Source organism: Antechinus flavipes, chromosome 6 (genome assembly GCF_016432865.1).
Source record: "Antechinus flavipes isolate AdamAnt ecotype Samford, QLD, Australia chromosome 6, AdamAnt_v2, whole genome shotgun sequence".
Classification (NCBI taxonomy): Eukaryota; Metazoa; Chordata; class Mammalia; order Dasyuromorphia; family Dasyuridae; genus Antechinus; species Antechinus flavipes.
The window spans coordinates 256235877-256246574 of NC_067403.1; the positions used below are offsets into that span (position 1 = coordinate 256235877).

Below are 10698 nucleotides of genomic sequence, written 5' to 3' on the forward strand. Positions count from 1 at the left end.
GGAGAGAGAGACAGACAGACAGACAGATAGAGACAGAGAGAGACAGGGAGGGGAGAGAGGAAGAGAGAGACAGGGAGGGAAAGAGAAAGGAAGGGGGGGGGGGGGAGGGAGAGAACCTGTTGCTCATTCCCCTAAGGACCAAAGAGGGAAGCGCAGCCACAGTGAGGGGGGTGGGAGTGGGGGGGGGGGGGCGAGGGGCCGCGAGCCCAGGAGAGGAGATCCAGGGCCTGAGGCCCGATTTCCGGCTGTCTGCTCAGACTTGAGGCTCCCGGGGCCGCCGCCGCCGCTCCTGGTTTTCTCAGCCCAAAGCTTCAGGTCCCGCTCCGTCCCCTCGTTCCCCGCGCCCTCCCCCTCCTTTCCCCCTCCCCCGGCTCCGGGCCCGCGGGTCTCCGCTCCTTTCAGGCGGGGATTCGCTCTTTCCCTCCCGAAGCGGCAGCTGGAGGATTTGGGCTCCGGGGGGCCCCGGCCCGCTCCCTCCACCGGCCCCTTCCCACCCAAGCCGGCGCCTGGGGGTCGCGGAGCCCGCTCGGGGCCGGAGGAAGTTCACGTTCTTAAGGGGCCGTGAGCAGCATTTAGGGTTACAAGTGGGAGGGGAAGCGCACTGATGTGTGTGATCCTGGTCTGGTGCTTTGACCTTTCTAAACCTGGCTCCCAGTCTGTAAAAGAAAAGCTCACCCGCTCTAGGTGCCCCGGGGATGGAAGAGACCTCAGGGACCCAGGAGTCCGGGGAATCCCCGAAGGCTCACTCAGTCCGAGCCCACCGGGAAGGCATTTACCGGGGACCCCCCCCCCCCAACGGTCGGGCCCCTCCGCCCCCACTCCCCTCAGCCCAGCAGCCCTCGCTGCTTCTGCTGGGAGGGCCCGAGCCTCGGGCTTGGGATCCTGCTTGGCGGCTCCGTTTCCTCATCCGCAGAACGGGGATAACCCCCCCCCAAGGGCGCAGTGAGGCTCCGGGGCGCCGCATTTCGCAAACCCCGGGCCCTGGGCCGCTGCGGACGGCCATCATCCCTCGGCCGGGGTCCCCTGACCCCGATATACCAGAAATTTGCCCAGAGGCCCGGAGCCCAGATGGGGCAGCCCGTGTGAGTGTCTGGGCGCCGGCCCCCCGTGCGGGAGGTGAGAGCAGGAGGCGGCCGAGAGCCCCGACGTCTCCCCGCCCCCAAAGAGATGCCCCCTGCAGGTGCCCCAGATCCCACAGCGAGTCCCCGGCCTTCTGGGCAGGCGCCATCTTACTCCCAATATGCAAATGCTAACGAGCACTTTCCAAACAAATAGCTGTCGGCTTCCCGGCGCGGGTGGTGCAGACCGACAAACCGAGGCTTCCCGGGGTCACCGGCGGCACTAAGTCGCAGAGGGAGGGCCAAGTCTGCCGCTTTCTCCGCTGCGCTCTGGCCTCTCCTGCCTCAGTTTCCCCATCTGGAAGATGGGGAGGCCGGGTCCCTGCGGGCTCGGGGTCTTTGCACCCGAGTCCCTGGGGGCTCTGGATCCCATCCCTGCGGGCTCGGGGTCTCTGGGTTGGGATCCCTACATCTGGGTCCCTAGGGGTTCGGGGGTCCCCGCAGGCTCGGGGTCTAGGAGTCCCTGCCCCGGAGCCGTCTCGGGGCCTGACCAGCCCCTTCCCCCAGCTCTGCTCCTTTCACGAGAGGCCCGAGTCGCACAAATGTCTTAAGACAAAGGTCAAAGATGGTTCCCTTCCGGGCGGGGAGATGGGCACCGGAAAGCAGGGGCTCCCTCTTAACGGAAGGACCCCGAAGGGTCAGAGCTGGCCACAGTGGCCAAAGCCCCGGCTCGGGGTCCGTGGCTTTGTCTGAGTTTGGGGGCAGGCAGGCCGCAAAGGAAATGAACGAGAACTCGGGGTGCACAAACCGAGCGCCCCTCAGACATATCCCGTCCCCGACGGGGCCCCCGGGGAGTCTCCGCCGCCTCCGAGCGCTGTGAGCCCCGCCGAGGGAAGGCGCCAGCGAGGGGCTCGCATTAACGAGGGCGGGCTGCACCCCGGCGTCTGGGCCCGGGAGGGGCGGGGCGTGCAGCCTCAGCCCCTTCCCCGGGTCCTGGCCCCGACGTGCCATCCCAGACCGCTGCTCCCCGGCCGCCCCGGGCTCGGTCCTTCCGAAAGCCGCGTTGGGCGGCGCGGCAGTCCCCCCCCTCCTCCCACCCCCGGCCGCCCCGCAGTGACCCGCCCCGCCCCCCGTCGCGCCGGGAGAACCGGTTCCGCAGGTAACACCACTAGGTGACTTGTCACCGTTATTTCTGCACGCATGCGCCGTCCTCGCCCCACGCCCGGCCGGGCTAATTAGATGAGAGCGCCCCGGCCCCTCCCTGCCCTCCCCCTGCCCTTCCCACCCCAAGCGCACACGCACACCCACCCCGAACGCTGCACAAGCCCATAAAGTGGGAACCCGTCGGGCCGGCCGAGCCAGAGCGCGCCCTAAGACTCCCCGGGCGCCGGCGCCGGCCCCATCAGAGCCCAGGGAGCCGCTCAGCCGCCGCCACCGCTCCTCTGCTCTTGACCTCCCGGCGGACCGCGCGGCACGGCCGGGACACAGGCGCGGCGTCGGGCTGCTGCCACCGCTTCTCGCACGTAGCTGAGGCGCCCCCGCCCGCCCCCGAGTCCCTTCTGCGCGGCCCCGGCGCGGGCCCCGGACCGCAGCCACCATGCCCCGGGCTTTCCTCGTCAAGAAGCCGTGCATCTCCACCGGCAAGCGCAACTGGAGCGAGCTCCCGGACGAGGAGCGCGGCGAGATCTACGTGCCCGGTGAGTGTCGGGCCGCCCCGTCGGAGGACCCTCGGCGCCGCCGACCCCTCCCCCCCGCAACCCGGCTGGGAGGGAGCCGGGGACACTGGGAACCGCGCCGCCGGGACGGGACCCCCGCGGAGATAAGTCGGAGCGGGCTCGAGGCCCCTCTTCCCCCTCCCCACTAAATGGCTTGAGGGCAAGGATTCGGGCTGATCTCTGTTGGACTCTGGGTTCGAGCCCGGGTCTGGCGATGCACCGGGCCTCCCTTCGCATCCCTCCGATGGCAGAAAGCCCCCCCCCTCCGTTCCCCTCCCCCTCCCCCCAGCCATTGGCAGAGCCCCGGAGCGGGTGAAGAGACCTGGACGCGGCAGGGCTGAGGGGGAGGGGAGGGCTGCTGCTTTATTTGGGGAAGGCGCCCCGGTGGCATCCCTTCCGAGGAAGCCGCGGCCTCTGTTGGATCCCCACGGTCCTGCTGCCTGTCTGGCCACCGAGTCCTGTTCCTTGGGGCCATCTCCGCGTGGGGGGTGGGGTGCGAGTGCGAGTGGGGGAGGCCGGAAGGGCCCCTCTGGCGCGGGGGAGCTTGAGTGGAGCGGCTGCTGCCTGTGACCCTGGCTGTGCCCAGGATGGCGAGCGCCCGGCCGAGCGAGGAGCCCGAGGGGGCGGGGGCGCCGCAGGCTTGGCCCGGGCTGCCCCGGTGCCCTCGGGGCGTTGGGGGCTGCGGATGGACGGCCGGAGGGGAGGCCGGAGGGGGCTTGGCGTGGCTGGGCAGCGGCCGCGGGCATCCGGGTTACTCTGAATCTTCCTCTGGCGGCTGAGGGGGGGCCGGGGGCCCGGGGAGGGCCGGCCCCTTGCCAGGTGACTGGTTTTCCCGGCCTCAGAAGGGCAGCTCGAAAGCTCCTGGCTTGGACTTCCTGCTCAGCTGCCGCCGGGGATCTGATAAAGCGCCTTGGACTGTGCCAAAGGTGAGCACGGCGTGCCCCGGACTGTTATTCTGCTTTGATTCTGGGGCCCAGAATCCCGCGGGTCATGTGGCCGCCGCCGAGGGGCGAAGACATTCCTCTGGAGCAGGAGCGGCCCGGGGCGGCCTCCCGGGGGGAGCTGGGGCTGGCTCTTCTCCGTGGGCGGCAATCTGGTCAGGGAGAGACGGTGGTCAGAGCCTCCCTCGGGAGCTGTGGGACCCTGGGCAAGTCACCCAACCGTTTGCCTCATTCCCTGCTTTGTAAAGGGCCGGGATAAGAAATGGCCACCCCCTCCCCCTCTGCTCAGAAACCCCAGTGGGTCCTGGAGGCTCCACCATCAGTTACCCCGACAGCCATGATGGGGATCAATGGGATAACTGCGAAGGGCACACAAGGGGCCCTTAGCTCAGCAAACTGCCTCCCTCCTTCCTTCCTTCTCTTCCTCCTTCCTCCCTTTTTCCTCCCTCCCTCCCTTTCCCCCTCCTCCCTTCCTTCCTTCTTTTCCTCTCCCCCTCCTTCCTCTCCCTCCCTCCCTCTTTTTTCCTCCCTCCCTTCCCTTCTTTTCTTCCTTCCTTCCTTCCTTCCCTCCCTCCCTCCTTCCCTCTTTTCTTTTTTCCTCTCTCCTTCCCTCCTTCCTTTCTTCCTTCCTTCCTTCTTCCTTCCTTCCTTCTTTTCCTCCCTCCCTTTCCCCCTCCTTCCTTCCTTCCTTCTTTTCCTCTCCCCCTCCTTCCTCTCCCTCCCTCCCCCTTTTTCCTCCTCCCTCCTTTTTTCCTCCCTCCTTCCTCCCTCCTCTCGCTTCCCTTCTTTTCTTTCTTCCTTCCTTCCTTCCCTCCCTCCCTCCTTCCCTCTTTTCTTTTTTCCTCTCTCCTTCCCTCCTTCCTTTTTTCCTTCCTTTTCTTCCTTCCTTCCCTCCTTCCTCCCTTTCCTTCTTTTCCTCCCTCCCTTTCCCCCTCCTTCCTTCCTTCCTTCTTTCTTCTCCCCCTCCTTACTCTCCTCCTCCCTCCCTCCTTTCTTTCCTTTCTTCCTTCCCTCCCTTCTTCTTCCCTCTCTCCCTCCCTCTGTCCCTCCTTTCTTCTTTCCTTCCCCCTCCCTTCCTCCCTCCTTCTTCCCTCTCTCCCTCCCTCCTTCCCCTTTAGCTGGGAGTGGAGGTGGGTGGGGGAAGGAAGCCCCCCTGGCGGGTCTCCGGGAGCCCGGCCTCCATGCCCGGGTGCCTCTCGAGGCACAGCCAGCCGTGACCCCGGCAGCTGGCTGGGCACGTCTCTCCCAGCCCCCAGGGCCGGCTCACAGCCCATTGGGACCCTGCTGAGCAGTGACCCAGCGGGAGCTGGGGGGAGGGGGAGGGGCCCTGGAGCTAGGGAATGTTGGGAACCTTCCAGCTCCAACTGTTCAACCTGGTCCCTGTGGGGCTCTCAGAGCATCCCACCCATTGTGTGGGTGGGGGAGCCTGTGGGACCCGGCCCTGCGAGCGCCCGAGCCCTCCCTCCCCGCGGCTTGCCCCGAACTTCTGGCACACCTGAAGGCTTTCCCCTGGGCCTCCCGGCCTCCCCGGGCCAAGGCAGAACCCAGGCATGCGAGCTGCAGCGGGCTGGGCAGGCGAAGAGAGGAGAGCGCCCAGAAGAGGTAGCCTCCCCGAGGGGGTCCCGGGCCCTGTGCTCCTGCCCAGCGCTTCCCAGCTTGCCTTTCTCTGTGACGCCGGGAGTGGGCGTGCGCTAAGTTGGGCTTCTCCAAGGCTGCCCCTTCGTCGGGGCTCGATCCCCTCCCTGGCCCCTCTGGGGAATGGAATCCAAGCCGGGCCGAGGAGCGCCTGAGGCCTCCTGGGGCCCAGAGTCCGAGTGGCCCCCGAGGGCCGTCTGAGCCTGCCAGGGCCCAGAGGAAACAGGCCTGGGCGAGGAGGGGGCCGCTAGGCCGGGGCTGAAGGACCTCCCAGGGCCTTCCGCCGCTCCCCTCGGCCTCCCCCCACCCCCACGTGCCCACTTTACAGAAGGGCCAGTGGAGGCCGGCGGAGCCCGAGCCGAGAGTCGGACCGGAGGCCCGGGGTTACCAGGACAGGGCAGGCGATGGGGGAGCCTGGAGGAGGCGGGGAGGAAGGGCGGCCTGCTTATCTCGGTGACTAAGATCTGAGTGCAGCAGAAGCCTGCATCATCCCAGCGCCAGCCGGGCTTGTTTCTCTGGTGGCTGCCAGGGTAAATAGAGGAACGGGGGTGGGGGATGGGGGGGAGACTGCTCTTGGCTGGGGAGAAGACAGACCAGCTTGTGGAGGGGAGCTCCGCTCATCCCCGGCCCGGGCCAAACCTGCGTCTGGGCTTGGGTATGTAGTTTTCCATAAGCACTTATTGAGCACCAGCTGTATGTACGGCCGACCCTGCTGGGTGCCGCGAGGGGTTCAGAAGGGCTGGCTTCCTGGCCCTCAGGACGCTGCCCACACTGGTGCTGCCCACCACTTGTTGGAAGGGAGGCTTGTTGCCAGAGAGGGAAGGCTGATCTCAGAACCGAGTGATTGCCAACGTGGGCGCTCACTGCCCCCTCTGCCAGTTTGTGGCTTGGGAGGACGCAGTGACCCCCAGGCCAGGCTGGAGGTGCCAGGGCTCCTCGGCCCCCGAGATCACGGCTCCCCCCGCTGGGCCACATTAAGTACTGGTCTGGTCTGGGGGCTCCTTTTGCGGATGGCAAGACTGAGGCCCCGGGGAGGATGCTTCTGGGTAAGGACCAGAGCTGGATGGGCCGGGCCGGGCCCCCGAGGGGAGGAGCCCGAGGGAGCAGCCAGGAGCTTGCAACATTGCAGGGCTGTGGGCAGGTGATGAGCGGCCTCCGCCCCACCGGAAACACTCAATTAGGGGCCGGCAGGGAACCAACCTGTTCTGTTTCCTGCCCCGGGCTCCGGCCACCCCGTGACACGCACCTGCCATGCTAATGGGGGCAGGGAGGGGGGACCGGTCCGGCCGGGGGGAGGCGGGGTGGGATGAGGCAAACTGGGTCCCACCCAGGCTGGTTTCACCCAGCCCCTCGCTCGTATGAGAGGAAGCCGGGAACGGCAGGTGGGCACGGCCCCGCTCCCGTCTACCCGAGTCAGAAGCTCCCCCATCTTCCCTCGGAGCAAGGTCACCCCGAGCCCCGCGCTCGAGCACTGGGCAAATGAAATGCCCGCCGGCCGAGCCGGGGGACCCGGGCTTCCTCCTGGGGACAAAGTCCTTTTCCAAGCTCCAGTGCGAGCCCTGGGGGTCCTCCTCCCAGCCGGGGGGGCCGCCTCTGCCCCGAGCCAGGCATCCACCCCTCTGCTTGCAACCCCCAGGTAGGCCGTGCTCCCGTGGCGACGGGCGCTGACAGAGAGCCAGGGCCCAGGGCTGCCTGTCCTCCCGTTCCAGCCGAGTGGGGCTGAGGGCACACGGTGGCGATGGCTTCTGTGTACCCTGTACCTGAGCCATCGGTGCGGGGGAGGGGAGGGAGGCCGGCCGGGGACCCTCGCTCTTCCGCCTGTCCCAGAGCCCGGCTGGGGATGGCTGGGCCACGCCGGGCTCTGCCCTCCCGCTTTCCTGACCCGCTGCCCCTGCTTTCTCTCTGTCTCGGCTTTGAGCCCTGGAAGTCTTCCTGGTGGAGGACTCCGCGTCCAGAGCCAAGCATTCGCTTGTAAAACCAGAACTGACACCCCAGTACTTGTCCCCGAGTGAAAACCTTGGCCTGGAAATGTCGTTGGGAACTGTTTGGCCCCCGCTACTCAAGGGCCCGAGGGAGGCCGGCCTGCCCACCTGCCCGCCACAGGGAGGGGAGGGCGTGGCGGCATCTCGGGGCTGCCAGGTATCGGTGCTGCCGCCACCTCCACCGCCCGAGGGGAGCCCGGCCCTCTCTGCCACACTAAGCGGTCCCTGGCGCGGGGGTGGGTTGTGTAAGAACCGGGCAGGCAGCCCAGGAGACTGTTACAGAGAATCCACCTGCTGCCGCCCGGGGCCTCCTCCCTGCTCCACCCCGTGGCCTGTTTGCCAGCCTGCCTGGGCCGGAGCCACCCGCCCCCTCCCGGGAATTCAGGGAGTGGGTGGCAGTGGGCCAGCCTGGCTGGAACATGGGGGGGCTTTAGGGAGGGGGGACCCCTCGCAGGAGGCAAAGCCAAGGAGAGGGGCCGACGGGCGCCCGGGGCGGGGAGGACGGGAGGGGACGGCCGGGCATCCCGGGCCACCGGGGAGATGCTCCGCCGCTCCTGGCTGCCCCGAGTTCTCCGGGGCCTTCTCCGTGGCAGGGCGTGGGGCACACACCAGGAATCCAGAGGGACCAGCCCAGGTGGGGCACACGGGCAGTCTGCCGCGGCGGCTAATTGGCAGAGGAGGCGGAACCTCCTAGTTCCGCTAAGACACAAATTACTCAGCGGGCATGTCTCGGAGCCGGGATGCTTGCTTGGCTGGCGTCGCCTACAATTATCCTAATGGGGCAGCCTAGGTGGGAGGGGGCGAGCCGGGCTGCCCCACTCAAGGCAGGCTCGGCCCCCGTGACCCCGGCCCTAACCCGCTCGCTCTTTTGTCCACAGTCAGCCTCGGCTTCTGCCCGCCGCAGCCCTACCGCGACCTGGAGGCTTCGGTGGCCGAGCCTCCTTCCTGTCCGCTGGCCCTGGACATGAGCCTCCGGGAGCCCGGCTATGGTGCGGCCCCCGGACCCTGCGTGGTGGCCCAGCTGCCGGCAGAAGATCTGGGCCGCTTGCCTGACCCTCCGAGCCACGACCATGGCTTTCTGCGGCCCAAGATGAAGGTGAGGAGCCTGGCCCGGCATCGGGGAGCTCGGGGGCTGGCTGATGCCCAGCAAGGGGCTGTCCTTGGACTTGGGAGCCCAGGAAAAGTTTGGGCAGATGAACAGTAATGGGGGCAGTCATGGGGTCTCATCAGACCCTCCCATCCAAAAGGGGGGGCTGCAGGCCCGAAGGGCGACGAGACTCGGGCGGGAGCAGCTGGATTTGGGCGCTGGCGTCCCCTAGCTGTCCATCCCTGGGGGACGGGGTGCCTGGGCTCACGAAGCTTTGGCCCGTCCAGCAGCTGACCAGGAGGAGAGCCTGGGCCCCCTCCCCCCCACAAAAAGAGGGGCTTCCCACCCTGCCAGTCTCTCCAACACGCCACAGTGTCGCGTGACATCTCCAAAGGATGATGGGATTGAATGTTTGTGTCTAATCCCACCTGACGGGGGGGGGCTGAGGCCCGAAGGAGTCGCGGGCGGGGAGGGGACCGGGGGCAGCTGAGGCTCCTTTTAAGGAGGGCTGCTCTTTGGGGGCTTCCCATGGCTGACCAGGGAGCAGGTCCCTCCAGGGGAGCCAGAGGAGGTCCCGGCGGAGGGGATGACAGGCTGGGGGGCGCCTGCCCACTCCAGACCCGCTGCATGCTCGCTCTGGCTCCTGCCCCCGCCTCTGTGCCAGCCGCCACAGAGGCCGAGGGGTCGGCGGAGCGAGCTCCGGAGCGCGCCGGGGCGGGGAGACGGGCGCTGGGCCTGGGCCCCGTCTGAAGCCGCTCATGCCCCCGTCCCTGCGCAGGTGACCGTGGGAGACGGGCCCAGCGGCGAGCTCTTCACCTGCCACATCTGCCACAAGGCCTTCACCTACCAGCGCATGCTGAACCGGCACATGAAGTGCCACAACGACGTCAAGCGGCACCTGTGCACCTACTGCGGGAAGGGCTTCAACGACACCTTCGACCTCAAGAGACACGTGCGCACGCACACCGGTCAGTGGCCGGGGGGGCCGGGGGGAGGGGCCGGGGGGGCCGGGGCCCAGGCCTGCGATCCAGAGGTTGGCTCTGGGAAGGACCGGGGGGCAGGCGGGGGCCCCGACGGCCGGGGGTGCTCTCCGGGAGAGGCCCCTGACCCGCTCCTCCCTCCCCCAGGCGTGCGGCCCTACAAGTGCAGCCTGTGCGACAAGGCCTTCACCCAGCGCTGCTCCCTCGAGTCCCACCTCAAGAAGATCCACGGCGTGCAGCAGAAGTACGCCTACAAGGAGCGGCGCGCCAAGCTCTACGTGTGCGAGGAGTGCGGCTGCACCTCCGACAGCCAGGAGGGCCACGTGCTGCACCTCAGGGAGCACCACCCGGACAGCCCGCTGCTGCGCAAGAGCTCCAAGAAGGTGGCGGGCACCCTGCAGGGCCCGGTCACCGCCCTGCTGCAGAACCACCACCACCTCTAAAGCCAGGTAGGCGGCCCTCCGCCCGGCTGGAGGGGGGCCCGGGCCCGGCGCCCCTGAGCCCGGCAGAAGGCAGAGCCCGCCTGTGCCCCCGGCCGTCCCCGCCTTCTCCCGACGAGGCTCCCGCCTTCGCCTTTGGCCCCCCGACGCGGGACTCGAGGACGGTGGGTGAGCCGCGGGGCCGGGGGCTCGGGCGAGTGGCCGCCGGCTACCAGAGACTTGGCGTTTGAAGAAAAGACGCTCGATGCAGGAAGTTGGCGGCGGGAGGCGGCTCCCACAGGACGCAGGGCTTGTCCCACAGGGGTGCGGAGACGGCCGCGCGCCCGCGGGCCTCCCAAGGCGTGCGCTCGTTTGCAAAGCCGACAAATGTACAGATAGTAATATATTTTTGGTGCTAATGGAGATCTTTTTCAAAGATGGAAAGAGCTAGCTCTTGCCCATCCCTACCTCCTCTGTGGCTCATCACTGTGGGCCGCTGTTCGGCCGCCCTGTCCGGCCCCCACCCCTTCCCGGGGACCGTCTCCCGTCGCTTTCCCAGCATCGCCTGGACAAGGCAGGAGCCTCGTGGCCTCTGCCGCCCCCCCTTGTGCCCCCCGACAGCTCCTCACCCCCCCATAAATAAGCAACAAGTCGGGCACTCACCACTCCGTAGCTTCTCCTGCCTCAGGCCGGGGGTGGGTGAGCTGCGATGTTCGGGCCTTCGTCACCCACCTGAAAGCGAGAGCGCAGATGGGGCTCAACGGAGCGAAAGGTTCATCTGCTCCGGACGCTGAAGCTCTGGGGGCTGGGGCGCGGGGCGGGCAGGGCCCTTGGTTTCTGGGAAGGCCCCACTCCCTCCGGGACAGAGAGGAAGGCCCAGG

General features: G+C 67.9%; 1 protein-coding gene across 1 annotated transcript; it reads left to right on the forward strand.

Moving 5' to 3' along the window:
- Window positions 1-2342: 2342 nt before the first annotated feature.
- OVOL1 (ovo like transcriptional repressor 1) lies at window positions 2343-10474 on the forward strand. The gene is made up of 4 exons (XM_051963920.1): window positions 2343-2755; window positions 8210-8427; window positions 9197-9386; window positions 9546-10474. The coding sequence occupies exons 1-4, from the start codon at window positions 2656-2658 to the stop codon at window positions 9839-9841; spliced, it is 804 nt and encodes a 267-aa protein (XP_051819880.1). The 5' UTR covers window positions 2343-2655; the 3' UTR covers window positions 9842-10474.
- The last annotated feature ends 224 nt before the right edge of the window (window positions 10475-10698 follow it).

Bases quoted from the DNA above. Each gene is read 5' to 3' on its own strand.
- OVOL1 (XM_051963920.1), top strand. From the start codon at position 2,656: ATGCCCCGGGCTTTCCTCGTCAAGAAGCCGTGCATCTCCACCGGCAAG. The intron at 2,756-8,209 runs GTGAGTGTCGGG...TTTTGTCCACAG, and splicing joins CGGCGAGATCTACGTGCCCG to TCAGCCTCGGCTTCTGCCCG. The intron at 9,387-9,545 runs GTCAGTGGCCGG...TCCCTCCCCCAG, and splicing joins ACACGTGCGCACGCACACCG to GCGTGCGGCCCTACAAGTGC.